This window comes from Athene noctua, chromosome 4, assembly GCF_965140245.1.
Source record: "Athene noctua chromosome 4, bAthNoc1.hap1.1, whole genome shotgun sequence".
Classification (NCBI taxonomy): Eukaryota; Metazoa; Chordata; class Aves; order Strigiformes; family Strigidae; genus Athene; species Athene noctua.
The window spans coordinates 70,376,830-70,404,638 of NC_134040.1; the positions used below are offsets into that span (position 1 = coordinate 70,376,830).

The 27,809-nt window shown below is 35.8% G+C and overlaps 1 protein-coding gene across 3 annotated transcripts in view; it reads right to left on the minus strand.

The window, feature by feature from the left end:
• The window catches only part of FSTL5 (follistatin like 5), a 332,497-nt gene that overhangs the window by 116,727 nt on the left and 187,961 nt on the right, over positions 1 to 27,809 (minus strand). For all 3 annotated transcript variants that reach the window (XM_074905701.1, XM_074905702.1, XM_074905700.1), the window contains exon 6: positions 18,998 to 19,118. In XM_074905701.1, the coding sequence (XP_074761802.1) occupies positions 18,998 to 19,118 (121 nt within the window). The remainder of the gene's footprint in view (positions 1 to 18,997; positions 19,119 to 27,809) is intronic.

The window sequence follows — 27,809 nt, forward strand, 5'->3', positions numbered from 1 at the left end:
CTGGCCACGCTATTGCTGACACAAGCCAGGATGCCATTGGCCTTCTTGGCCACCTGGGCACACTGCTGGCTCCTGTTCATCGGGCTGTCAATCAACCCCCCCAGGTCCCTCTCTGACTGGCAGCTCTCCAGCCACTCCTCCCCAAGCCTGTAGCGCTGCTGGGGGTTGTTGTGGCCCAAGGGCAGCCCCTGGCATTTGGCCTTATGGAAACTCCTCCAGTTGGCCTCAGCCCATGGCTCCAGCCTGTCCAGGTCTCTCTGCAGAGCCTCCCTACCCTCGAGCAGATCAACACTCCCACCCAACTCAGTGTCATCCGTAAACTGACTGAGGGTGCACTCGATCCCCTCGTCTAGATCATCAATAAAGATGTTAAACAGGAGTGGCTCCAAAACCGAGCCCTGGGGGACACCACTCGTGACCGGCTGCCAACCAGATTTAACTCCATTCACCACAACTCTTTGGGCCCGGCCATCCAGCCAGTTTTTTACCCAGCAAAGCGTGTGCCCATCCAAGCCACGAGCAGACAGTTTCGCCAGGAGAATGCTGTGGGAAATGGTGTCAAAGGCCTTAATAAAGTCAAGGTAAACAACATCCACAACCTTTCCCTCATCCAATAAGCAGGTCACCCTGTCGTAGAAGGAGATCAGGTTTGTCAGGCAGGACCTGCCTTTCATAAACCCATGCTGACTGGGCCTGATCCCCTGGTTGTCCCACATGTGTTGTGTGATGGTACTCAGGATGAGCTGCTCCATCAGCTTCCAGGGCACCAAAGTCAAGCTGACAAGCCTGTAATTTCCCAGATCATCCTTCCGACCCTTCGTATATATGGGCGTCACATTGGCCAATTTCCAATCTGTCAAGACCTCCCCAGTCAGCCAGGATTGCTGGTAAATGATGGAAAGCAGCTTGGCGAGCACCCCAGCCAGCTCCTTCAGCACCCTCGGGTGTATCCCATCTGGTCCCATAGACTTGTCTGTGTCTATGTGATGAAGTAAAATTCTGCCACTTGAAACCATGTTTGTTTACCATTAGCTTTATCTTTTTTTTTATTGTAATTATCTGCCTTGTTGCCTAAACACCTTTCAGCTTCAGTGACAAAAGAGTCAAAGAGCTTAACAGACAAAAGCTAGTTTTACACTATACTTCTGATTCATTCTCTATTCTCTTTATGGAATGAGACAGGAACACCAAGGCATATGTGCTAAAATATATTAATTGCATCATAATGCAATAACAAAAGTTCAAGTAAAGTTGATACAAATTCTTCTAATATCTTAATTAAAAGACTGTAATTATAAGTTATATTAAAAGGATTATGATGATAAAAATCCCATCTAGAACTACTGGAAGCTCTGCTTACATGGATTTAGACCTTTAGAGCGTACAAAACTCCAAATTGTTCTAAGACACTGTAGGCCTGAGAGCTGCCACAGCTTCCCATATTTCTACAGGCATCTTCACTCTGCAGTGGATCCCACAATTATTTGGTGTCAGCCAAGAGAAAGGACCAAGGATCATGGCTTTCAATTTTAAGTTCTGAGGGAATGTTTGCTAATTATAGACTCTTCTGCATCTTTTTGCTTAGCAAATTTCTTTCTTTCTCTATCAATCACTGTATTATACTATCTTCTTGTGTGCTTTGTCTCTTCAGCAACTCTTGCTACCAGTGCTATTGTTTACCTGGTTTCTAGTTACTGTCAGTGAATTCAACTGAAATTAATGGCAGTCTCACCTGAATAACACATGATCTCAGAAAAACTTAGTAGTCAGATGCTCAATGTGGGCCCACTGTGGAGTATAAAGCTATCCAAAATGTCTTGCTTATTTAGAAGGAGGAGCCTTTCTGCTGCAGATTGCCGTGCCTTAGATCTTGCAAGCTACATATTGCACTGTCCAGAACTCTACTTCTATCTGAAATAGTTTAAAGGTAACTCAGCTATTTTTAATCAGCCTTGTAGCCTGCAGCATAAATACACAGTGCTTCAACTGATATATTGTCATTTGTGTAAGAATGGTCAGTAGTGTGCATCAGGAATAATACATAATTTTAAAAAAAAATGCTAGTCCACTACTCCTTATAATGTTTTCTGTTGTCCTCTTGACAACAAATTTCACAGGAAATTAAGTTAGATGTTAAATACGGCTTTCCTATCCAGATAATGGGGAAGTACTAATTAACTAAAGTAATAGTGATAATTGGGTTTGACCTTATTTATTGTAAATATGCTGTTGATTTTTCTAAACAAAGGAATTTATGCAAAAATCAATTTCTGTATGTTTCTTGTGTTTGCACATGACTAATTCAAGCAAAAACATTTTATTTAAATGCTGAGTTAGCATAAATATTTTCAATTTTACTAGTATAGATCCAAATGTAATGCTCCTTCTGTTTATTGCAAATACAGATGCTGAACATCAATAGTGCATACTTGCAGTTACCTCAGATGAAACATTTAAAATGCAGTCATTCAATCTATGAAGTATTTCTGGAACTAATCAATAATGAAATGGGAATTTTAAGAGGAGAGTTGACAGCCCTCATAACTCAGAGTTTTATGCACGAAGATTTCAGTTTATAAATATAATAATTTGCCAATTTTATTTACTGTGTAGCTTCATTTCACTTTCAAATTTCAAAGCTTCTTTCCCAGAATGGTAATAGAATTTCTAAACATTTAGGATCTCTGGGCTTATCTCAAGTTTTATAATAACCCAACGTTGTAAAAACTATCTCCTAATCCAGTTCTGTGAGGAAAAGGACAGGAGAATATTCTAAAATAGTAATTCAGGATTAAATTACATGGACTGTAGTTAGAAAACCTGAAGCACAGCAGAACTACTGCATTTCAACTGCAGAAAGAAGAGGGCCATGCAACTGTTATCCAGTAGTTCCCTACAGTCCGAAGACTACAGTTATGATGCAGCTCCTCATAGAAATCTTTAACATAGAAATAAGAACAGATGGGAGCAGTTTTAGGATGAAAGATTCTGACAAATCAACTGGCTGATGTGACTGTTTACATTTAGAGGGAAAAATAAGTAAACCAGACTGCAAAGTAGGTTTTTCTACCTGTGTATTGGGTCTGGCTGAGATGGAGTTAATTTTCCCCATAGCAGCCCCCATAGTGCTGTGCCTTGTATTGGTAGCTAGAAAGGTGTTGATAACACACCAGTGTTTTGGATACTGCTGAGCAGTACTTGCACAGCATCAAGGCCGTCCCTCCAACATTCCCCCCTCACCAGTAGGCTGGGGGTGGGCAAGATCTTGGGAAGGGACATAGCCAGGACAGCTGACCCAAACTGACCAAAGGGATATTCCATACCATATGACATCTGCTCAGCAATAAAAACTAAGAGTAAGGAGGAGGAAGTGGGAACATTCATTATTATGATATTTGTCTTCTGGAGCAACTGATATGTGTACTGAAGCCCTGCTTCCCAGGAAGTAGCTGGACATCACCTGCTGATGGAAAGAAGAGAATAAATATTTTGGTTTTCTTTGCTTTCATACAGAACCTTTGCTTTTGTTTTATCTTGATCCACGAGGGTTTTTTCCATCTTATTTTCTCTTCCCCGTCCTGCTGAGGAGAGGTGTGATAGAACGGCTTGCTGGGTACCTCATGTCCAGCCAAGGTCAGCCCACCACACCCTGATTGTACATTCGCTGAGTATAGTTTTACTCCTCTTAAGAGTAGGTGTCTATGCAAAGGACCATGACTTCACATTGAGCACAGTGGCACATTCCAAGAACAAGAAGGACTCTCTGTATTCCTCTCTTGGCTTTGTGTACCTGGTATATTTCCCCAAGATCAAAGCAGACTATGGGCTATGTATCTAAGAAGATCAACACAAAGGTTAAAGAACAAACTAAAGACACACTGAACTAAGCTCTGGTTCTTAGCACTTCAATCTTCTATACTACGGTTCTACTCACAGTATTGTCCGACCTACCCTTTCACAAACAATGTGCATCAGATCTTGGCATGAGCTGGGGAATGATCTTCTTTCACTACTCCATTGAAGAAATCTATTGTAGGATCATTGTAGGTCTTTTATGAAGGAAAGTTACCAGTGGAGTTCCACCTGGATTTCCACCAGAACTCACGTTGTTCAACATCATCCAGGAAAAGGTGTAAGAAGATGAGATAGAATTTTTGGAGAACAACTAATCAGGTAGTTTAGGTAGCAAACATAAAAGCTTATTTGCTTAAAGACCTTACTTACAATATTGACATGACAAATTCAATATATTTAACCCAGTATACAAAGACTGCATGAAGGAAAAAAAAGTGCCCAACCTTGTTTACACAGTGATGGGCTCTGAAGTAGTTATTATTGCTTACGTGTGAGACCTTGAGAGTATAATCTGCAGTTTTATGAAAATATCTAGTCAGTCCTGACAATATGCAGTCCTGACAATATGACAATAAAAGGAATTATTGGGCAAAGACTAGTACCCAAACAGAAAAATATTACTATGCCACTGTATAAATCCATGTTGCATGAGCAACTTAATTGTTTGGTATTTGTCCCTCCCTCTATAAAAAAAAAAAAAACACAAAACTTTCAGGAAACTTGAAAAAGAACAGAAAAACACAACAAGAATGATCAAAGATGTGGGAGGCTTTCCATACAAGCACTTATCAAATGACCGAGATTTTTAGAATGGAAAAGACATGACTGCAAAGTTTTGTCAAAATCTTTAAAAAAAGTGTCTTGGAGACTAGGAATACAGAACATGGTTTCTTATCATACAAGAACTAAATAAACTAAACAGAAAGTGTGCACAATGAAGAAAAATAGATACTTATTCTATCCAAACTTGTGAAAGTCTCTGAAACAGAATGTTGCGGATGCTAATTTTACATGGGTCCAAAATCAAATTTATGAATGAGGCATCCATCAAGAGCTGTTAAAGACAAGGAGTCTCCCAGACAAGAATCACTAGACAAAAGAAACCATATTAGAGGAATTTTACATGTTTTTTCTTCTTTTGTAATCTTCACTAAGGAGTCTTAGAGCAAAGATACTGGACTAGATGTATCTTTGTTCTAACTTGGAGAAGTTGTTAATATGTATATGTTGTTACTCAAAGTAGACATTAACTCAGCACTTCATAAGCATAAACAAAACATTAATCTTTGTTTAACATCAACTAGTTCTTAAATAGAGTGTTCAGCAAGTTTTAAAACACTGTAACTATTTCCTCCAACAAATACATCTCTACCATATGTCTAGGCTGGGAAGAATTATATTCATAATGCAAAACACATTTTTAAAAAATGACACTTCCTCCAATCATTTATTCATGGCAGAGTGGCAACCAGATGAATTGTTTGGATCCCTTCCATCTTAGGCAGTTTCCCCAATTCTTATACTAAATAACTACATAGAGAAGGCTTATGTGGCTTTCCCTTTCTGTAGGTTTTCACTGTTTTGCATCTTTTTTAAAGACGTTTTGACACAATATTGCACTACATATACCTCTGCTTCATAGCTTTTATATGGCACCTTCTTTTTTAATACAGCCAAAATTGCATTTACATATAAATCACTTGCTAACTACTTAACATAAGATTTGATACTCTGAGAGCAAGATCTGTTTAGAAAACTGGCTTGAGAATCTATCAACAATTTAATTCTATGTACAACACAGCCACAGGGATATTTTTTTAGTCTGTTTCCTTACTTCCTTTGGTAGAAGTTGTTTTTTTGTTGGGGCTTGAGGGGGAAGAGTGGGAGTTTCTGTGTGGATTTTTTAAATCCAGAAGCATCTAAAATAAATTTGGATAATTGCACACATGTTTTTAGGCCATATATAAACCATATAATAGTCATCCTACTAAATAAGGGCTCCAGTGATCAGAGGAAGTGGAGTTAGCATGATACACAATTTCATCAAACATATACAACCCGCACATACATACATGTTCCTACTGAATTCAGCTCGCATGTATCTGTCTGATGAATACATAATTATTATATGCAATTATGAGATGTTTGTTTCTGAGCAGTTAGAAAGCCAGGAGTGATGGGGAGCAAGAAGCATCAGAGTTTAGAATACCATTATAAAAAAACAAACAAACAAACAACCCAACAACAAAAAAAGACCTCTTCAAGTATATCTTCAAACATACCAAATAGTTATATCACTGCAGGATTAAATTGATCCTACATTCCAAAACTGAAAATACCAACATATAAATTACATTTTCCTTCATTCAAGATTTGACCAGAAAATAAAGTTATCAGCTGGTCAGAAGTAACAATTTGTCACGATGGAATCCTTTTATCTAAGCATCTTGTGAATGGACTAAAATGATTAGCGTTACCTAATATGTGTACTAGCAACTGTTAAAGACTAGCTTAAGATAATTAGATGGGTTAGAGAATAATATTCTGTCTTTAAAAAAAACTTCATACATGAGCTACTGGACAAGCTCAAACACAAAACCAAAGCCTACAGAGGGTGGAAGCAAGGACACGTAGCCTTGGGAGGGATACACAGAAACTGGCTGGGTAGCCTGGGATCAGGTTAGAAAGGCCAAAAGCCTTGATTGAATTAAATCTGGCCAGAAATGTCAAGGGCAACAAGAGAGGCTTCTATAGGTACGTTGATGGTAAAAGAAAGACTAGGGGAAATGTGGGCCCTCTCCAGAAGGAAATGGGAGACCTGCTTTCCTGGGACACGGAGAAGGCTGAGGTAATCAGTGACTTTTTTGCCTCAGTCTTCACCAGCAAGGGTTCCAGCCACACCATCCATGGACGACGTAGAAGGTAAAGGTGGGGACTGGGAGAATAAAGAACCACCCACTGAAGGAGAAGGTCAGGTTTAAGATCATCTAAGGAACCTGAAAGTACCCAAGTCCATGGGACCTGATAAGATACATCTTGCGGGTCCCGAGGGAACTGGCAGATGAAAGGGCTAAGTCACTATTCATTTGAGAAGCCGTGGCAGTCCAGTGAAGTTCCCACTGACTGGAAAAGGGGAAAAATAACCCCCATTTTTTAAAAGGGACAAAAAGAAGACCTGGAAAACTACTGGCCAGTCAGTCTCACCTCTGTGCTCAGCAAGACTGTGGAGTGAATACTCCTGAAAACTACACTAGGGCACATAGAAAATAAGGAGGTGATTGGTGACAGCCAACATGGCTTCACTAAGGGCAAATCATGCCTGACAAATTGGTGGCCTTCTATGATAGGGTTACAGCACTGGTGGATAAGGGAAGAGCAACTGATATCATCTATCCAGACTTGTGCAAAGCATTTGACACTGTACCTCACAACATATTTGTCTCTAAATTGGAGGGACATGTATTTGATGGATGGAACACTCGGCTGATGAGGAGTTGGCTGGGCGGTCACACTCAGAGAGTTGTGGTCAATGGCTGGAAGTCCAAGTGGAGAGTGATGAGTGGCGTTCCTCAGCAGTCAGTAGTGGTACCAGCGCTGTTTAACATCCTTGTTGGTGACATGGACAGTGGGATTGTTGATGATACCGAGCTGTGTGGTGCAGTCAATATACTGGAGGGAGGGATGACAAAGAGATGGACCTGGGCAGGCTTGAGAGGTGGGCCTGTGCAAACCTCATGAAGTTCAACAAGGCCAAGTGCAGGGTCTTGCACATGGGTCAAGGCAATCCCAAGCACAAATACAGGCTGGGCAATAGTGCATGGAAAACTATGAGCCAGCAATGTGCACTCACAGCCCAGAAAGTCAACTGCATCCTGGGCTGCATCAAGAGAAGTGTGGCCAGCAGGTCAAGAGAGGTGATTCTCCTCTTCTACTCTGCTCTCGTGAGACCCCACCTGCAGTGCTGTGTCCAGCTCTGGGGTCCCCAACATAAGAAGGACATGGACCTGCTCAAGTCGGTCCAGAGGAGGACCACGAAGATGATCAGGGGGCTGGAGCACACCCCCTATGAGGACAGGCCAAAAGAGTTTGAGTTGTTAAGCCTGAAAAAGAGAAGGTTCTGAGAAGACCTTATGGTTGCCTTCCAGTACTTAATGGGGCCTACAGGAAAGATGGGGAAGGACTCTTTATCAGGAAGTGTAGTGATAGGATGAGGTCTAATGGTTTTAAACTGAAGATGATAGATTTAGATTAGATATAAGGAAGAAATTCTTTACTGTGAGGGTGGTGAGACACTGGCACAGGTTGCCCAGAGAAGCTGTGGCTGCCCCCTCCCTGGCAGTGTTCAAGGCCAGGTTATATGGGGGTTTGAGGAGCCTGATCTAGTGGCAGGTGTCCCTGCCCATGGCAGGGGGGTTGGAACTAAATGATCTTTAAGGTCCCTCAAACCCAAACCATTCTATGATTCTATGATGATGATTTTTCTTAATGTTTTTTCAAAGGCTTTTCATATTACAATATTGATCACAAAACCACGCTTCCCCTCAAAAAAATGAAGTTAAGATAAAAAAGATATCTCCTAAGGTGGTTGTTGGGTTTTTGTTTTTGTTTTTCTGTTTTTTGTTTTTTTTTTTAATTAAGTATTCCCACTGGGTATTTGATAAATCTATTCATTTTCATAAAACAAACCCAAATTTATAGATAATTGGTGTGTTTCGTTAAGGGGTGGTAATTTTTTTTAGCGTTCTGAAGGTAGAAATAAACTTTTCATTATATTATGCTTTGTAAAAAGAAAACCTAGGTTGAAAACAGGAATAATGCATTTGTCATATTTAAATATATTCCAATCATTTCACCCTATTCAAATTTTGTAGCCTTAGAATGAACTGAGCATAGAAAACTTCCTAGAGGGATGCTTTTGGTTTAGAAGCAGGCCTCTCATCCCTGTAGTTCAAAGTAATTCAGGAGATGTGATTTAGTAGGACTGATATACATTTCTGCTTTCTGAAGGGACGCATCATGAAGACCCTTACAAATCACTGTCTTTTTCTCCTTTACCACTTTTTATGGACCAGCTACAAGTTTCTCAAATACAGGGTAAAAAAGCTCAGAAAACCCTGGCTGTTCTAAATTACACCCTTTTATTCCATGGCATCCTTCAGCATATGGTAAAAGAGCATTTATATGAGTACCACTTTTGCATTTAATCAATCCTTGTTGACTTAGGAATGAGGAGGGAAAGACAAAATCAAGGTCTGAAAACATTAACTTAGAGGAAATGAAACAAATTATTTTTAGTTAAAAAACTAAATAAATGAAACTGAGGCAGAATATATGATAAATACAAGGTAGACAGGAAAATGCTTCATCTCTGAACACAGTGAAAATATATCATCACCATGAAGATCACAGTAATTACTACAGTTTAAGTGTTCTTGTAATAAATTCATACGTAACAGGAAGAATATAACAGTTGGTAAGTTGGATGATCTCCTCTGGGCTATTATGTGTCTACTCCTGCTATTGTTCCCTCAGGAAGTTTGAAAATGAAAAGGAAAATATCCCTGAGGGAGTCATCAAACAAGGAATTCTTCCAATTCTTTCCGCTACTTCCCCTCTTTTCCCTGGTCAGGGCCCTGCAACAATATTAGAGCCCAGTAGTGTGGAACTGGCCAGAAGGTGCTCTCAAAATTGACATAAAGAGGGAATTTTCATACAGGGGTTCAAAGTCTTAAGTGCTTTTTAAGGCACCCATCAGATTAAATTATACATACACATTTTTATCTAAGGGAACAGATATGTTGATGGTACACTCTTCTATGTGTACAGCACACAGTTTTAAAGTAAACTATTTTTCTTTTATAAAAAAAGAAAAAAAAACAGGTAGGAAACTTCAAATGGTAATTGAAGCATTTAATTTAGGATGCCAATCTAAATCACTTCATTTATTTTTATTTAAAATGTAGTATGTTGACAATGTTCATATTGAAAATTAATTTATCCACATTTTCTTTGAAGCTTTCTATAAAATATTAAGATCCAAGTGTTTCATTCACTGTTTATTTCAGTTGGCCAAAACCAGTGTCTTATTGCCAATTGCATATATGAATGTGCTAGGATAGTTGTAAACCGCAAAAACATACAAAATACTAACAGACGCTATGGAAGCACAATAGTAAAGAGAAAACAAAAACAAAAACAAACAAACAAACAAAACCCCCAGCCTGGAGGAATACTATAGTAAAACTTGAAATTGTGCTATTATGTTTTGGAAATGAAGTTATTAATGAAATTTCCTGAAATAATAAACCTTTGGCAGAACCTTATTCACCATGAACAATGGATCGAATGAAAAGATTTTCTTCTCCAATATATTTCTTTTTGATGGAGACATTTTTGAGCTAATTTTTCCTTAATCTATGTAATGGATATCTGAGGGCATTCAATCTAAAAACTTTCCCAATATATTGTAATACACTTTTCTGTAACACTAAGGTCTCCAGAAAAGCTCACAAGCTTTGCAGAATTGCCATTATTATTAACCCCATTTACAGCATTTCCAAGTACTTTAATATAATCTAGGTGCAAAACTGTGTCTTCAGATTCTGGTTTTATTGTGTAAATGTCAGATATGCCTAAGAAATCTTGGTATCTCAGGAATTACTAAAAGCCTTTTACAATCTTCTGACTGTAATAATTTTTCTATTTTTATTTACACAGATGCGAGAACAAAACCCCAAACCAAAAACCCAACAGCTTTTTTTGGGGGGAAAGCTCATTTCTTTGGACTCCATAGTAGCCCAAAAGGTATAAAGATGAAACAATATGTTCTAAATTTTTAAATAAAATTACTTAGTAACCCTCTTCTGAAGTGAAGATTAGTGCTTGATAGTTAAGAATCACCAGTAAACTCTACCTTGTATGGAGCATAAAGTAATACAAGGCAGCTCAAACATCGTCCAAAGAAATAATTTGATTATTGGACAGAAAAGGCATCTTATTTGTTCAGTCTTCCTCTGAAATACTTAAATTATTTTGGTGATCAAAATGCTTCTCTTTTCATGACTTGAGGCAATGAATTAGAACCACTTTTTATTTCCTTTTTTTTCCTAAGTGCAACTGACAATTGACTGCTGAGTCTTCTCACGTTACAGCAAAGATCCCTCAGATTTCAAGTCAGCAGTGCTTTTGACAGAGTTTTGCAATTTTCCAAATTTCTTATTATTTATATTTAATACTGAACAAACCATTTATGTCAACATGCAGCAATGACCTCCTTTATTAAATGGATTATAAATAGGTGCATTCAGCTGTATGGAAAAATAAAACTACTATCTAGAAACATAAGGAAATACCTGAGACACAGTTTTGAACATTTCACCTATGTCTTAAATTCAGACTAATACACTCTGGCTTTTGTAAGAGGAAAAAAGGATTTCTCTATGCTGCTTCCTAAAGAAGTCAAATACTAAATATGAATTCAGTTCTTTTTAAAGCAAAGGTAACTTGTATTGAGATTTAATAGAATAATAATATTGAAAATTATTTTAGAAGTTATGCTTAAATGAACATTTATTGTTGGCTAACAGTGTTTATAGCCAGTTACTCGGGAAGTTGGAATTGGTGACCAATTTAAACTATGAAATCCAGATAAAGAGGTAATGCCATGGGTGCAAAGGAAACAAGTAATGCTTTCTTACTAAATAATATTTTATGAGCCTATTAATATTCATTATAGTTCCAGAAGAGTAAATCTGCCTTGAAGTAGAGATACTTAATGTTCTTGCTTGTGGATTACTGATTTTCTCCTTTAATGCACAGTCATTACTCCCTATGTTCTGACAGTATTTTCTCTTTCTCTCTGCCTCCCCCTCCTCCCCCTCGGAGAAAGTGGTTCCTTTAAAACTGTTAATAAAGGAAACTCTGATTACAAATTACTTTAAATTTGCCTTAAAATGTTTCTCAAAATATCTAAATAAATGTGTTTGCGGATATTTATATATTATATTTATATAATTTTTAAAAATCAGCTTAAAAAAAAAACCCAAAACACTACCAACAAACAAAACCCAAACCCCAGAAAAAAACCACACATAGTCTTACTGGAGAAGCACCCAATAAACACATTTACCATCATTTGGAAATCACTTGGCATCAAAATGAATTGACTGAGTTGCTCCTGAGAAATTTCAGGCACGCTACTTCAATCTATGAAACAATATTTAATACCTTAAATATTTACTTGTTTGAAATGATCAGCTTAAAATTCTGCCCACTCAATAGAAGAGGTGGTATTCTTTTCCAGATGAGAATCTATAGATTGAAAATACATGTAGCATAGGTAGGAATTTGAAAGATAGATTAGATTGAGCAGAAAAAGATTACCACTAAGTCCAATAGTTCCTACTTAGTATGATGTTCACTGGTATTTTCAGAGGCTAGTGCTGATATATAATACCCTCTGGAACAATCTAATACACACTAGTTGTTGCTGAAAAGGAATTAACGGCAGCAGGAGACAGAATAATACCTCTTCCTACCTCAGAAAATCTTTCCTCTACTACTTGTTAACCTCTTTTGCTATTGAAGATTCATCATAGTTATCAAGGTTTGACTCAGATTCCACATTAAATACAATATTTGGGACCTCATAATGAAGTCATTGGAAGTATAAATTCAATAAGTATTTTCTGAGTTCCTCTTTATGGGCTTGAGGATAACTTATGGAAACCAATGGGAATTCTCATTTATTTCAATGAATAACTCAGTATAGACTTTAGATTTTTTTTATTGTTGTTGTTAAATTCTGGTCTATTTTGCTTTGGAAATAAACATTTCAAAAGAGGATTTTTGAACCTGCACCAGTAATAACTGCATTTGAGAAATTAAAATAGCAGTAAACCTATCATAGTGATAACAGTGATGTTTTAGAATATCTGAGGACCAAGAGAATCTAATAACTAAGCATATGCAATCATAATGAGCCCTGTATTTGTGTGGACTTCTTGCTGCTTGCCTTTCCATGATTCAAAACACCACAAAGCACCAAGTTTGACAATCATACTAGACACTGGCTTCACATTTCCTTCTAAAAGCTAAGCCCAAAGACAAGTTCTGTAATTTCAGCCCAGATCAACTTCTGTAATAGCTGCTGTTACTGTAGGTTTATATATCACTGCATACAAATACCTCAGCAATAAGAAGTACTTGAAATCTGAATCTGATATCTGTGACCTGAACGGTATTTCAAGCCTGAAGTTACTTTTAAATATATAAAGCAATAGCATGTACAGTAACAATATACATGGTCCTAAATAACAGCTGCATTAGTGTTAATAGTGTTGAGTCATACCTGGAAGCACAAGTAGTTCCAGTGAAACTATAAAGCATCACTAATAGAAGGAGAGACTAAAAAAGTAGGTTATATTTTGTTTTGGCTGAGTAATTCTGACAATTACTTGTACATCCAGTGGTAATTTTTACACTTAAGTCCTTAGTGTGAGGGCCTTCCATGGACCCTTTTTTAGCATAAGATAACATAAAAAATAGTTCTGCACTAACAATAGAAAATTATTTTGAAAGATATGGCTATTTTTTTCTTTATTTTATACAGGATGTCAATTGTTATGTAGAGAATTTAGCTCTATTATTTACAATAAACTTGTTATTTGTGTTCATTGTATTCAATCAGTTCTATTCATAAATGTCTAAATTGATGTCATTCTTTCTACTGCACTTACAAAGGGAAGTGCCTACATACACATCTGCATCTGCTGAGTGATCAAACAGAATAATTTATTACTGTTTACTTGCTTGTGGTATGCCTTGAGGTTTTGCAAGCCACTGTGAAGGCCACCTGAAGTACCTGTTTTGAAATTACATTTTAGATGGTACTTTAAAGAAGGAAAACACATGAGATTATTTATTTTAGAAAAGAGCACTAGAAGACAAACAAAAAGAGATAGCATTTATAGAAAACACAGAATTATCTTGATACTATATGAGACATTACACAAAGAAAATCCTTGAAAAGTAAAAGCAGTACATCGGACGAGTTTTAGTTTACAGAAGATAAAGCTTTCAAGAAGCTGTATTTCCCATTTCTAGCTTTGCTTGGTTCCATCACCTTAGGCTTTCAGCCACCCTTTCAGAAAATGTTATTTTTCCCTGTCTAAAAATTTGCTAGTAGAAAATCCTTTAGCTTGGGGCTGGCTGGGGAAGGAAAATGTAAAAGTAAACCAAGACACTAAGATGGAGCTGGATCACTTTTGAGATAGAATTTTACATGACATGGCCAAAGCAGGAGAGCACCAAACCAACTGATTCCTTTAGGCCCAAGATCCCAAAATCTAGCTAGATCTCAACTTTCTGGTTTATCTTATATCAATGGAAATAGATTTTTGGGCTCTGCTCTGCATACACTACTGATCTAGTTAAACTGTTGTTAAATCTAGTAGACAGATATCTAGTAGACAGATACTATAGCACCAAAAAAACCCTCTCACAGTTTGAGTGAAAACAGCCAATACCCAGAAAACCGCATCAGTCTTGCCAGTACGTAAAACACTACAGAAGTCAGTAGCATCGTCATCTGCTTGTAACATTTTATGAAGCTGGACTTGGCACAAACCTCCAAGGAAGAGAACACCCTCTCAAACATTTTCTTTCTTTGTTACTGCCTCAGCATCTGACCTTCTGAAGGGGAAAAGGGATTTTTATTCCACTGCATACAGTTATTCACATGTGGTTGTCCTGTTTATTTTTAACTCATTTTGTAAGATAAAATGCGATTGTCATAGTTCACAGAATACATGCAAGCATGTATATATGTATAGATATATATTTATGTGTATGCCTATACCTTTAAAGCAGGCAAAGATTAAATCTTTATTTTCTACCACTAGAATAAAAACAGAATTGCTGTTATCTGTGGGGAACTCTTCATAAAGTAGTACAATCTAGTCATGTTTGATTCTGAATTTACAATCTTTAGATGACAGTCAAATTTCTAATTAAGTATGCCAATGAAAAAATTCCCACCTGCAAATGCTAATGAAACAGTACTGATAATTAATCCCACAGATACGCATTCATATTTAAATAAAATGTAATTGCCTAATGCCTTAAAAAGAAACCACTTTAAAGAAGTAGGTTGTTCAACAGCATGGTGAAGATGGCTTTTAATCCTATCCAACTGTGTTCAAACCCTTATCCAAGGGTTTTTAAATACCATTGGAAATCACAGCTAGAAATGTGCATGTTAGTTGTATGCCTTATTATTATTATCTCCTTTTTAGGCTCAGTCTGACAACATAAATATCCCTGATACCTTCTCTCCTTTTCCAGCATTCTCCTTTTTTACAAAGGTTGTTCTGTGCAGTGTGAGCCTGTAATGAGTAGAGGATATTGATGAACAATTACATTTAGAAAATGAGAGCTGTTTAATCTTGACAAATTTGAATAGGTCTTAAATGTAGATTTCGTTATCTATAGTACATCTTACATTTTAGTAACTTTAGGTACAAATGGGCTTCAAAAGTACCCTTGGGGAATTGCCACATGTAAAAAAAAGCACATGTGGTGCTGTGACTCCTATTACCCCTCCCCTACCTCTACCACCTTGTCCTAGCATTTCTGTGCTCATATGGCTCTTAACAAACAAGGCATTAGAACTGCTTCCCTTCTATTCACTTTCTTCCACTTCCTCTCTGTACTTAAAAAAGCAATTCATCAGAGTTACAAAAGTAAAGAAAATAACAACAAAACCACCCTCTGAATTCTGTGCAGAAGTTTTGAAAAGGATCCATTTTTCCAGCATTGCAAACCCAAATTTCCCCCATCACCATTCTCACTGAATAATGTCAGTAGCTCTTGACCCAGCAGTTGGGCAGACAAACTTTAATAAGGAGAGTTCAACAGTTCTCAAATCCACTGCTCCACTGCTATTAGAGACAGAGGTAAATCCACTGAGAGTAGAAGGCATTAAATTGAGATTAGGTTTTAAATGTAGATTAAAAAGGTGGAGATAAAAGAATGAAAAACCAGTGACAAACACACTGTAAAACTCAGTGGACAGAGGACAGTGGAGGGGTCAAAAATTCTACAAGCATTTTTCATTTAAAGTAACAGTTATGTCTTTTGATGAACGCTGCAAATACTATTACTCAGTTATAATCTTTCATTCATTACACAGATATGAAAAGTATTTTTTAAAAAAATCCTTCCTTTTTTTGTTTTATTTTGTTCTACATGTTTGAAAGTGTCCAAGCTGGTAAAAAGTAATCTTTTCCATACTGTACAAAATTATAATTTCAAATGTATAATTACAATATAACATAACCACGGAATACAAAATTTAAATTATTAAATACTTAAAATTTGGGGGAAAAAAATGTTTTATTTCTGTTTGGAATAAATATTTTCAACATTCCTATTTCACTTTATTGAAGAAAATTAAAATGTTTAATTCTATCATAGACTGATGCTTAACTGAGGAGATACTTGTGTGTGGAATGTCGTGTTGAAGATGTAACTTTGAGTGGTTCTTGTATGTATTTCCTTGGATGGATCTGGTTCACTCTCCATATTAAATCTCTGTTTCCTGGTAAATCCAGACTTGCCACTACTAGCAGCAGGTCACAAGCTTTCCTTAAGCAAACAACACAGGCCTCTGGACTGGGCTGCCACATTCGCTTTGCCTGGGGTTGTCTTGGCTTGTTTGGAGAGCTTGGTTTCAGCTTGGGGTCACCTTGGGGTTTAGCCATAAGAGCAGTAGTCAAATGACCAGGTGGATATAATTTAATGTATTTTGGTTTTGCTTAGCTTAATATACTTTTATAGCATTATGCAATTTTTGTTAATGTTATTGACATAGGTCAGAATGACTGAAGTCAAACTCTCTTGAGACCAAATGCAACGCAATTAGAGTTAATCCTCAAATTTATTTCAAGATTATTTGTTCTGCCTTCATTACAGAGACTAATGGTATAGCACATTCCTTTGGCTGGTTGGGCACACAAGGTACACTGAAATAAAACCTTTTTTTAGGTTTCATTTTTAAACAATGTAACGAAGATGTAGACAGTTTGTAAAAAACACTATATAGAAGAATGAATCTTATTCTAGAAATCATCTTCCACAATACCGGTATAGTTTTACATAGGGTCTTCTCCACTATTGTAGTGTAACAAAGAAACCTAAATGATTCCTAACTTTATGTATTCTAATGTTTCCATTATTATTCATATTAAGGCAATGCTTAATATACCATATGGAAATGATCTTTATTATTAAAAAGATCATCAAAAATATATAACAAAAAGCTATTCTTATGTTTGGAGTTTTACAACTATGCAAAATACTCCCTCAGAGGCACATCAAAGTCTTATTTGGAAGAACAATGTTATGCTTCCATTAATACATGGTTCCAATGGTTCCAGTGTTTGCAAACAGCACGCTAACGTTTTAAACATGACTTTAAACTTCTGGGACTGCTAAATATCCTACATGCTTCCATGTGTATTTCCACATTTATGCATATAATCAAGATCTACATGTACAACATCTATCCCTATAATCATAGATAATGCATAGGTTTGTTTCTATAGATGCTATGTAATTCTGTATCTTTCTGTAAATCAGAATTGTATCACAACTTTTAATAAAGAAATTACAATATTTCCTAGTGTTTTGCTGGTGCAGATGAGTTAATTTATCTCACTGCCACAAGGTCCTAACATCTCTCCTTCTCTCCCTCTCCTCCTGTATTTCTTGCCTGTACTCACCCTTTGCATGAGTTATGGTCTGACCCTTCACTTACTCAATTCAGGTCACCCTACCGGTAGAAAATAAGTAGGATTGGGGGTGCGATGTGGAGGGTAAATATTTTTCTGCTGATTTAGTAAGTGGCTCAGAAAAGAGACCATGAGTGTCAGGACATTGCAAGAAAAGCAGTCAGATAATGTCAGGAAGCAGGATGAAGGTTATTCTAGGAGCAGTAAGCCATTCGTTCAGCTAAGTAGTATCACAAAATCACACTTTCTGAAAGACTTTCAGGGAAATAAAAATAGAATTCAATGGGCAAAATTAGGAAACTTTCAGGCACTCTTATTTGATGATTAATTTCATGTTTACTCTTATTGCTCAATGCAGCTTTTTCCTAATATCCATTAATAACTTTTTAGTTTCAAACTCTTAAAACAGTTTTGGAACTTTTTTCATTTGATATCATCTAAAGTGGCTGAGAGCTGCTAGTTGTCCAAAGATAAAGTACAAGAAGACTAAAGCAACAGGCTGTAATGACTCAAAATGAGGATACAATAATGGACTAGTCAATGCATAATTAAACTATAATTAGAGAAAGAGCTAAGGACAAACTTGATCTGCTACGCTGCCAGGTTACTGAATGTGGAGCAACAGCTACTGAAACTCAGAATTCAAGATTCAGAGTTAGATTAGAGGTAGGTAAGAGTGAAAATCATCAGTTCTGATCTGGATATAGCAAAATATATGGATGTATCTTATATTGCATGTAACATACAAAAAGGAAAGCTTTCAACACCTTTCTTCTTTCTGCTATGCACTACCATGTTGACCCATACACCAGTGTTTTGGTCAAGATGTTTGGATATACTCTACATATTTGTCCCCAGCCACATTTGGCATTCAGGGAACAAATACCTGGCAAAACTACACCACAAATCTCTATCTCTCTGAGTCCTGTGAAGACATAAGGCACCTAATAGAAGTGTCACATTTGTTGCTGGGTTTGTCAGAAAGAGTCTTATCAGTACTCATAAATACAGGGTGTGGGGAAGTGTTCAAGCTTTTTCGGTTTTATTGATTATGTCTTAACCACACCACTTCCCACTTGAGTGCAACACAGACTTATCAATGTATGCTGGCATTAAGAAAGATTATCTACAAATTCTCCATTACCCAAATCCCTCAGAAAACTGGACACTAATGGATCTCATTGATTTCTGCTAAGAAGTTCTCTACTGGATCATGACTGTTAAATTGTGCTCTTTGTTTAAGTACAGCATCAGGATGTATCAAGATTTAAAAATTAAAAAATAGTATTTTAGAAAAACAAGGCAAGAGAGAGAAAAGAAAACAGGAAGAATATGTTAATCTTTGTACTTACGAAAAGCTCTATAGAATTCTTCCAGTGCTAGGTGCTTGTCACTATTATAATCATCGTATTTCAGCAAATCGAAGAGAGAGCAGTCAGACAGATCCTTGCCAAGCTCATCCCGTTTTATTACCTGACAAGAAAATTATAACCATGAAATTACATTTGAGCTCTTAGAGTTCTCTGGTATAATTAATTGTTTCTAATAATCATTTAATAGATCATTTTAAGGTTGCTGTGGGGCAATGAACTGCAACTGTGTAAAGTCAGGGATTTCTAGTTACTTTGTAATTATTTATTGCAGTTTTAAAACTTAATACCTTTAGGACAGTCTTACTGAGATTACACAAAAGATTTTAGAATACATAGAGAAAATATACAATGGGAATAGAGAGAAGCACTGTAAAGACACTGTGAATGTTAAAGCTGATTTTACTTTACATGCATAGGAACTGTTATTAAGAAACTTTCATATATACTTGACATAATAATTTCCCAAGTACACATAATGTCTTCTTCCTCTCAGTCTAATTCCTAACCACAAAAAAATTTTCAAAAATAATTAAAATAAAATTCAATTACTCAACTAATTTTATCAACCTCTAATAGGCTTGTCAAAAGACAAGTTCTTCCCAAAGACCTGTTATAAAAGCAGCAGATCTGAAAAGGCTCCCGCTTCTCAATGAAGGCACATACACTCTGTAAATAGATCATAATTAATAGCTATTTGATTTTTAACTCCAATGAACTTCTCCCAGAGAAGTGTTCCGTAATTGGTGCACCATAAAGTCTGTATATGTTTGTAGACATCTACGTCAATTCCATCCAAAGAATTTTTAAGATGTTGATAACCACAAATATTCAGAATACTCATTTTACATGGCGCATGTATTAAAAACACTATCATAGAACTGAAAGAATGAAACATAATTCAACTCCTTGTTGCAATGTTGCACAATTTAAACTTCTGTACCAGGCACAGAAAAAATGAATATAACTATAGTTAATTCCTTTGTAGAATAATTACTCTTCCTACTCTGTCTCTCAAAATAACTGCAAAACCATTATATTTGTATTATCATATGATAGCTTCTGAAAAACAGGGGATTCAGAGGCTTTTGTGTTTCAGTTGCTCTGTAAAGGTATCAGCAGGAATATATAGGAATTCATTCAGTTATTATTCATGTAAATACAAAATATCTAAACAAATAGAGAATAAAAGGAACATTAGAGCAAAGAGAAAGGACACAGACTTCTTATCCTACTAGAAGCAATCCTCTATATATTAATATAAAAGCATTATAAAAGATAATAACCTCGTTAGTACATTAGAAAGTATGAAAACTGTTCACAAAGAAAAATCACCACAATACCAGCTTTAGCTATTATTAATTAAAGATGCATACTACGCTACCTGAATATTAGTGCTAGCTACTTCTCGTACAATAAAAGCCTGTTTATTCAGTTCACATTAAACTGAATTAAGAAAAAATGAAATTGTGTAGATCTTACAGCTGGTACATAAAGGACAAAAATGCAGTCTGGGAAAAATTAGGTCTAAATCCATTGTAGTTATACAAATAGTACTAAAGATATAATGGTATGTATTGAAAACTTCACGCTAGAAATCTCTGCGATTTCAAGGCCATGAAATGTTGTTAAAATCACAGCTGGTTCATGAAGAAGGAACATTTAGGGTGAAAGCATTATTTCTTTGCTTATTTTTCAGAAAAGGGGGTCTGAAATAGTTTAAAACACTTGTTCCCACTAGCTTCAATTGTATAAACAAGGATTCAACTATACACCTAATGTGGTATAATAAACTTTCATTAAAAGCCCACCAACACCTGCCACTACAGTACCACATTTTTAATTGCATATTAGTGTTCTCAGCTTCAATCCTTTGAGTTGAAGTCTGTCTCGTGATGCTTTTCATTTATAATTGGTCAATTTTATTTAAATAAAAATGATTAAGAGAAGATTAGCCAGAATGATTGAGATATTTCCAATAATGGAAATACCTATGGACAGGTATGATTTATTTTCCTAGCAATTACTTAATTTTCATCTTCACTAAACCTATGATTTTGATTACAGATATAAGATTCAGTGTTTGTTTAGACACAGACATCTTTATGCTGGCAATATACTTTGGGGTTCTTTGGACAATTCACTCAGTTTTAATAAACCTTCCAAAAATGTCAGTGAGGACAGATTTCAGAAGGTACAGAAGTGATCTCATATCATGATTAATGTTAATTAACTGTGATTTGTTACTTAAAGAGCTGTTCCAATTTTTATCCAATACGAATTCTCTTGTGCTGGATCTACCCATCTCCCGACTACAATGTGATCTGTGGATCAGATCAACTCTCTCATCAAAAGCAAAATTCATCTTTATGGAGATGTTGGTTGGTTGTTTTTTTTTTTTTTTCTCCTGAAGGGGTGGGGGATTAATATTCTATCAGAAGAGGTACAACTCAGAACAGGTATTAGGCAGTAGGGATTTGGATTTTTAAAAATTACCAGTTTCTGTAGCAGCCTGCAGTTAGATCAGATTGACTGTGATATGAAATTACAGCCTATATGAGACTAACAAAGCAAAGCTGACTACTTACCAAGCTGTAGGCCAACAGAGAAGTTGTTTAGCAACTTACATTAGCATCAAGTGCTTTAAAATCATCAGGATCAAACTGCCTGTTCACAAGAGCTTCTAACTCATCAGCCGAGACCTTTTTCTTGTTGACATTACTTTTTAACAGATCTTCACTTACCAGTGAAATTTCATAAGGTGGGACATATAATGACACAGCACAAGTATTCAAACAGGGCAAGAAAAATAATCAGTATTGGCTTGAGAAATAAACAGTGGAATTCACAAATAAAGACTGTGAATACTTTTTGTGTTTCTAAATGCTGTCACATCATAATATTTTAATACCATCTTCTAGGAAATACAGCCTGTCAGATAACACCATTTTTCATTTTCTTTTACTTATGTAAGAAACTTAATTTACAAAGGCAGCTTGCTAAACATAATGGCTTCTTGTAGGCATGTTTTAATTTCACACCCTGCATAATTACAAGAGAAAAAGAATACTATGCCATATCAGTAAGGCATATACCGCATGAATAATAATGTCAGTAATTGCAAAACCTCAAAAAGTAGATGTCAGTAAGGAATCATCAATGGCTGAAACAATCCAGTGGGATTTAGAAAGTCTGGGGTCTCATCACAATCCTTTCTGATAATTTAAAAATAAATTAAAAAAATAAAATCACCAGATGGTATATATTGTTGAGGTGAATAATAATGAGAAGGACATGGCAGCATATGGAATGAAATTGATCATATGTTTGGATGTTTTCAGAAAAAGGATCTGGGCTTTCACAGAGTCAAATGTAAGGTCATTCATCTAAAAATAATAACCTAGACCATACATTAATGAAGATAAACAGGGCCTGGAAAGCCTTTTATCTGAAAAGGAGCCAGGATTTGCTGTGGATAAGAAAGTCTCAAAATTCCAGAATCATTCTGTAGCCTAAGCAAGCAGTATGATCTTTTGCAGTGTAATGAGGTAACTGGGGGTAGAAAAGCAATGGTGGGACAGATATGGAAACAAAACATTCAGTTTTGACTTGCCCATATTAGTGTTGAGAAACTAGAAGGGAACTTGTCGAGTTTAAAAGGATCCCTAGAACTAACCAGAAGCCTGTTGAAGACACTTTACACTAAGAGAGCTGGGAAAACTCAATCTTTATAGGTTTTTGGGGCTTTGGATTTGGTTTTGTTCTTTTAATGTGAGACTAAGGATCGATCTTACCGCTTTCCATAGGTACTTTCACCAGGGAAAGAAATAAATATGGGTGTTTCAATTTGGTAAACAAAATTTAATAGGACAGGGAAAAAGAATAGCACCTCTGAACCCCCAAAAATAAAAGGTACAGGAACAATTAACTTTGAATCCTGGGACTCTTAAATTCTCCTCTATGTTTTCAAATTAAGGCTGGACACTTCCTTGTAGACCTTTTCTGCTTCAGACAAAAGCAAGACATCATAATTTTTTAATTAAAGGTGTAGAACAAATACAATAAAATTCTATGTCTATGATACACAAGTTAGATTAGATGAAAGAGTATCATAGATGATCTAAGCCTTAAATTTTAAATTCTATTGCTCTCTGTCCATGGAGGAGAGAAAAGTAAAATTCAAGAAACCTGATTCTTGAGCCAATTCTTTAAATCCATCTTGTCTATTTCTTGGTTAAACTAAACAGACAGTAATTAGTTAGGGAGCACAGATAGAAAGAGAAAATTTTTAGTGAGTCACATGACAGAAACAAAATTCTTTCTATAAAGGTTAAAGCCCGATTAAGATGATCTGCACAATTTTATGTTGTATCATACAAGTCATACATGGGATTATTCTGAACTGAAAATTGATACCAGGAAATGTTCACGAATATTTATGCTCTCAAATTTTACTTTACATTACGTTTCCATAAAGACAATGAAGTATTTACTTTCCATATCATAAACAGGTAAAAGGTAAGACATACAGCAAAACTGCTGCTCTGTTTATGGGTAATTGTGAAACCCCATAAATACGGAGAAATTAAATTTATCTAAATTTGCAAATTAAACATGGCTTTTCTAAACTGTGAACCTTATCCTTGAGAACTGAATGCTCTTTGAAACATGAAGGATGGATTTGTAATATTTGGCAAATATTGTATTTTTTTAAAATGTAGCACGCAATTATTTATTTCCTGTAAAACAACATACTGTTATCTAAATTCAAAACCTCTCACAAATTTATTCAGTACTCCAAATTTTAGGAAATACGGAAAGATAATCCAATTAAAAATTACAAACTCCATGTTGGAATAGATTGTTTCATTTAATCAGTTTTTTATTTTTGACAGTCACAATAAAAAGTCTGCAGATATTATGAAGCTAGATCACTTATAACATGTTTCCTTTATTAGTCCACATTACCAAAAATTTTGTCAGTGTTTCTTTGCTTGCCTGTGATTGATGGTTTCTATGCACTTCCTCAAAGAATATGGTATAGAAATACGACGAGAAAAATTTCCTTTAAAGTGAATATGGAGGTTTGATTAAGTGTGTTTGTCTTTCCTAAAAGTAAGCACCTCATCACAACAGTATCATTCAGTGCTTGATCATCAAACACTGTGGGAATTGTGCTACAAATAAATTCTGACTGAGGGGGTAGAAATTAAAATAATTGATCATTTACAAAATCAAATCAATAATAAATGTTGGTAAATTGTTCCTTGCTTTAAGTTCCCCTAACCCAGTTCAATCAGTATTCTTAGTCCACTAGCACGTTCCGTAGCACTGCAACACCACCCTTTATTTGGATTCAATAGTAGAGTGTTACCTTCAGAAATTTGAGGTGGAGTGAGTAAAAATATGGGACTTCTGCATCACAGAATAGGTCGTGACACAGAGATGCCTGAGCAAAGAGAGATCTGAACTTGTAGACCCACACAGAGTGGCATGTAAAGGCACGGACTCAGTTTCAGTTAAGGGTATTACCTCAATACTGTCCTATACTGAGTTATGCTGCACAGATATGAGCTTTCTCTCTGCAAACTACTCCAATGAGTCACACTTTTCTGCCTTTCCACTTCCACATTTAGCAGGGGGAAGACCTAATCTGACTCAGAAGATGTAAATGTGTCCTTAGATGTCTGCAAATATAATGCTGAAGTTGTAGATATCTAGCCCACAGTATAGGACCAGACTAGGTATTAGTACCACATAGATAGCAGGGGTAAAATTCTGCACCTCAGAATTAGACCTAGAACTACCAGTACTCTGAGCCTGTGGCTTTGGAGCTAACCAACAGAAGACAATGTTGACACAAGTGCAAACAAAATCTTGCATTGTTAAACTTTTGTGTCCACTTTCAGCTAACACTAGCCCAAGGACCTACCCAGGAAATGAAGCTGGATCCAGCTTCCTTTGCAGCCTGTTGCTGTGTTTCAAAGGACACTGTTTCTTAGGACAGAATTTAAGAATCATTGAGTAAGAGAGAAGTAACTGAAGAATAACTGTTTGGCCTAACCTCGAAGTCACTGGCTAGAGAAAGGGATAACCTAGGCAACCTCAGATTCAGAAACTGTTTCTTCTATATTTTGCATGAGCTAATCACTAGACTGTGCCCACACAATCTGGTGGTTAAGGTACCCTTATTTAAAAACGTTTATTGTCAGGCACAGACTTTGCTCCTACCCAGAAACTGAGAAATTCAAAACAAGCAAGATCATCTAGCAGTTGTATTTTACAATGCTTACACACATCTAAGAATCCTAAATACTCCATTCGGACTGAAGAAAAGACTTCAAGCTCTCTACCCAGGTATATGAAATATTCTCATGTAAGTACATACACCAGGGTATTTATCTAATACCTAGATATAGGGTAGAATGAATCTCATTTAAAAGATATTCATAGTCTTTTTTTTCCTTACATGTCATTCCAGTAGCTAAATAATTCTAATCCAGCAGAGTAATTGAATTATCCGGTATGCAAGAAAATAATGGGAAGTGCTTCTACTTGATAAAAGCAAAAGCAGCAAACACAAATCAAGATGTTCAGGTTTAGCACTATGATTACAGTATTTGCAAGCTATATTTCACTAGTAATCCCTGAAAAGTTCTCTTTCCTTCTGGCCCAGTTTTAAAGTTTTATATAAGATTCTCATTTTTATTTTGAATATAAAATTGAATAAAGTGTATGCTCAATTTTTCTTAGATTAGTAATAGTAAAAAATAGATAATACAACTTAAATAATAATGTACCCTTAATTAATAGGCAGAACATAAATAGAACTATACTTTAACAGGCAAAATATGATTCTGCCTATGCCCCATGTGGGGAACACCAAAGTTGATTAAAAATTCAAAAAGAGGAGACAGGCTTATTATCTCTTCTGTCAGTTTGAACTCCTCCAAATAACACATAGTAATACCACTGATAGGATGCAAAGTCAAAAGTTGTAAAGGCAAAAATTTAAAGGCCAGGGCTCCACAAATTATTCTGATCAGAGTCTGAGAACCCAGTGCTGACAGAAAGGTTTACATATAGTAGAAGCTGTGAAAACAAGTGCCTTGAAGTATCATCTGGTGTAAAGTGCAACAGTATTATAATTAGTATAAATATAAAACAGAAAGTTAACTTTTTTTTTTCTTTCAGATATCAGTGGCAGAATATAAGGAACATAGTTTAGGAATCAGTCTTTAAAGGAAAAGACGTATCCATAATTTAGGACAAGTTGTTGCATAAAAAAGGACACACATCTGTTCTCAAATCACTTAAAGAACAGAAACAGGAAGAAACTAATTAAAATGTTATATTGCCTATACATTTAGCAGCAATTAATACTGTATTAGGTAAACCAATTAAATGTATAATTAATCCAGAATATGTTTTTTTTTAAGATAATATATAGTAACCAAGCCACATATAGATACAGCTCTACTCATCTACAGAGAGTGTTTTCTTCCAAGGCATGGCGCATTCCTGAGATTTACAGGTAAGTACACATATGTACACATATCAATAAAGACAACAGTACTTAATAGCCTACTTAAAATTTGTTTCTCTTTTAGTACAATTTACATTAGAAATTTTGAATTGATGCTTTATGTAAAGATGCTACATATGCATACACACACCCACACCCCAACCTTGTTTATCTACAAACACACATGGATATATAACACTATTCAAAGGTTCATTATGCTTTATGAGAAATCCGTATTTCTGGTATCACCTGTAATTGAAGCATATTAAACTGATACGTGAAAGTGCCATATTTAATCTTATAGCAATTCCCATAACTTCAGCTTCTCATTCTGTGACACAGTGATGAACTTGGTACATTTCCTGAGAGTGAGTGGTTCATTAGGCTGTTTCTTAATTGTTTTTGTTTGGTCTCACTAACCGAAATTAAATGACACTGAGAAAACATAAAAATAAATTGCAGAAGTAAGGATTAGTTCTTTAAAAAATGTAACTTATTTTTATTTGCCCCATGTTCAGCTGGTAAATAACAAAATATATGTAATTTCAAATACCTTGATATATTATCTTATAAACAAGGATGCTAAATTCTTTCTTTGACTCCAGAAAATAGATCATTAAAAAGCAGGAAAGGAAGAGGAAAATTTATTATGATTATTATTATATATTCAACTTGCTTTTAGATTATGTCACTTCCCTTTTTAAAAATATTTTGCTGTTTCAGCTCACTAGTACAAGAAATAAATAGAAGCTAAGCAGCTCAAAGTCTAATCCAGTATAGATTATTTCACTTTCACTCACAGAAGGAACTTGAATTTCACTGTTGAGCAAGGTGAAGTATTCCAAAAGCTAATGTAAGCTTTCACTGATGATAACCAGAAAAGGCTTACTAATAAAATGGCAATTCCACCATACAGGAGTAACTGCATTCATCACTGGTATAAGCACATTATATTCCCCTATCTCTCTATAATACTTTTGATGTTTTTTCTCTTCTATAGAGAAGCAACAATATAATCAAGCACTCAAGTATTAGAAATGCTGACATTCCATTTATAACTTCGTATTAAATTCCAGTTTGCTTTTGCATAAGATAAAAGACAATGAACACATGGGTCTGTTAACAACTGAATATTCATAGCTAACCAGAAAACCCAATTATTATCCTTTATTTCGGATCAGTTTAAATTATTTCAAAGTGCTTTAAAACAAAAAAAAACAGCATTGGCTCCAAAGTTGATCCCTGAGGAACACCACTCATCACTGTTCT